The 2,885-nt window shown below is 38.5% G+C and overlaps 1 protein-coding gene across 2 annotated transcripts in view; it reads right to left on the minus strand.

Annotated features, from left to right (window-relative positions):
* LOC104822818 overlaps positions 1-1,825 on the minus strand; it is a 3,827-nt gene extending 2,002 nt beyond the window's left edge. Inside the window, exons 1-3 of one of the 2 annotated variants that reach the window (XM_010554167.1) lie at positions 1,726-1,825; positions 1,457-1,633; positions 8-836 (exon numbers count right to left, since the gene is read on the minus strand). In XM_010554167.1, coding sequence (XP_010552469.1) covers positions 8-836; positions 1,457-1,633; positions 1,726-1,740 — 1,021 coding nt within the window. In that variant the 5' untranslated portion in view covers positions 1,741-1,825. Of the gene's footprint in view, positions 1-7; positions 837-1,456; positions 1,634-1,716 lie in introns of both variants that reach the window. The other variant, XM_010554166.2, reaches the window with a different exon arrangement.
* Between the last annotated feature and the right edge of the window lie 1,060 nt (positions 1,826-2,885).

The raw sequence follows: 2,885 nt of genomic DNA on the forward strand, positions 1-2,885 counted from the left end.
TCTTCCGATGGATATGTCTTCGAAGAACTTTCACCAGATGCATTGTCCATGGATGTCTTGGAATATGAAAGAACAGGTTTTATGGCCTGATAGGCATGGGACCTAACCAAGCTTGCTTTTGGTTTTCCCCACCCTCTCTTTCTTCTTTTTCTTCTTCGTACTTTCTTACTGATTTTCTTAGTCTCCAATTGATTTGGAGGTCTCGTTATCACCTGAACGCTCATTGCTCTAAGAGCAAGAACAGTACACCTTCTGTTGTTTCCCTGAACACCAGTTCTGTCTTTGTCCACTTCTCCTGAACTCAGATTCTCGTTATCATCCTTTGCAGTTGTACCTTGATCCTCTGCGTAAGAAGAAGGGTTCCCCTCGAGAACATTCCTTCCCAGTGCACGGATCCTCTGTGTGCATCCATTTCTATACAGCTCAAGCTCTTTCTTTCGCATAATCATGTCCAGTTCAGACTCACAACCATCAAAATCCCTTATATCGGAAACTCTCAACCCCTCAAATTGTTTCACCTCATATCCACATTTGTTATGCAATGATCTTGCAGATACATCCATCACCTCAGAGATGGATGTATGTGCAAGCCCTTGATTAGGATTCAAGCTACCAACAAATTCCATATCCGCATTCTCACTAGAAATTGTTTCCTCTACCGAGTTTGTTGTAATTCGTGATTGAGAATTGGAAATTCTTGCTTTCGCTGATTTGCATCTCGCCCAGTTCAACTCGAATCTTAGGTCAGTGACGATATCCTCAGCTTCTTGAAGCTGAGCTTCAAGCTCGTCAATCCGCCTTTGCTGGTTTGATGACGTAATCTCTGCTTCAATTGCCTGAAATGGGTACAAAGTCAGACACATTCACCAGCTTGGCGAATGAAAATCAGAGGAAGTTGAAGTTAGATCTTCCACATCGATCCTTTCAAGAGTTCTAAAACAGTTCTCGTTGTCACAGAATAAGACAGCAGATTCCACGGGAAGTTAACATATTTATATTAACAGGGCGTTATATCATATATACTTCGCCGATCTATGGATTCCAATGCAGAACAAGAGCTTCTGGAAATGGCCAATGGACTAAATTTATCCCACCTGTCTCTGCCAAGACTGAAACCCTAAAAAGCGGATCCATCAACTAAGATCTATCTCCACAGAAGACAAGACAGTAAAACAAGATTAAACAAGGATCAATCTCCAAAAGAAATCAACAAGAGAAAAAGTTTCTGAAAACAAGAAACGGAAACAATAAGCACTCTCCTAAAGCAATCAACTTGAACAAGAAGAATCTCAAGTTTCAGCATTTTGTTTCTCCACTGGTCGACAGCCAGACAAATCATCCGACACATTAATCGTCAACCCCTCGAAAATTTCAAAAACCTGCGTAGATTCTCGGCATTTCTCCTATATAATCCGTTTCTTAACGATTTCAAACAGGCATGGTTCCAGAATATGACCTTAGCATCGATCATCTGCTTCAATCGGACAAGCAACCGATACTCCTCTTCCTTCACACCACACAGATCTTGTTGAAACCGAACAGCTTTTCTCTCCGACAACATAACCCTAGCAGCAGCTTCCTTCGCCGTGTTAAGAACTATCTCGGCGTAGGCTTTATTCAAGGCCGACGATTTCTGCCACCCAAAGAACGAAACTCGCGTCAAAAGCAAATAAACACAGATCATGAAACCAGTAAGAAAACATAAAATTTCCCCACTGAATTTACATCAGATCCCTCCATGGTCCAACAAGAAGAAGAGCGGAACTCGGAAGAAGCAGAGAGAAAGAACACTCGCCCTTGCCGCTGGGAAAATCACTCTGTACACCACAAAAAACATAACACATTTTTTTCTCCATAAAAAGACGAAATTACCCTTAATGAATCACGATATTTATCCGTTCGAAAACAACTTCGTTATTACGACTTCGTAATTAACTTTAAATATAGTTACAAAAAGGTGGCAAAAAAAATTATCCGTCTTATTTTAATTGTATATCAGTTATATGTTAGTCACACAAAGGTCGCAAAAAATAAAACGAAAAGGGTATTTTGGACTTTTTCAATCGAAAAGTGGATTAAAATTGAAATTTTTTTTTTTTTTTACCCTGAAATTGCTGCGACCACCTGGTTATTAGGGTTAAAACCCCCTGCCGTTGGTCAGGAACTGCCCGGCCTTCCACTAAATTACGCTTTTACCCTCTGGAAACGACGTCGCTGTTCTGTCCTAACACGGCGAGGAAAACAACGTCGGACGGTAATTTTTTTCAAAAAACTCAAATATCATTTAGCACGTTATACATGAAAACGTGTAAGATCAGAATCACTCTTTGTAAATGCAAATATAAAGTTTTGAAATTGCGGTTCATCAGTGCAAAGGTGTGAAATATCGGATTTATCCTTTGGTATTTTAATAATAAATTAGAGATACACGTTATATTTTTTTGTCCTCGTGACTATTTTAATATTCCCACAAAAAAACAAACATAATCCATAGCAAAATTCGCTTAAAAACAATAAATAATCGTGAGATCAAAACATAAAAACTTGGAAATAGATAAATTTTTGATAAAGTCTTGTATTTATCGTGATCATTTATGATATATATTTAGATTTGAGAGTTCTAGGAAATACGAGAAATAATGGTCACGCATTTAAAGAAGTGGATAATTTATTTGGAATGAGGCTGTTTAACACAAGGTTTGTGTAACAATGGGAGGTACCAAATGTTACGGTCATTATATGGAATGTGGTTATGATAACATCGGGATTGGTCGAAAATCGTGTTCTTAAACGATATCTCTTCGCAACTATGATTACAATAACGGAGAATTTTATTTGGAATGCGGTTTAATGAAGTCATGGGTGGCCCAAAATCATGCTCTTAA

This window comes from Tarenaya hassleriana, unplaced genomic scaffold, assembly GCF_000463585.1.
Source record: "Tarenaya hassleriana unplaced genomic scaffold, ASM46358v1 Cleome379, whole genome shotgun sequence".
NCBI classification, from domain to species: Eukaryota; Viridiplantae; Streptophyta; class Magnoliopsida; order Brassicales; family Cleomaceae; genus Tarenaya; species Tarenaya hassleriana.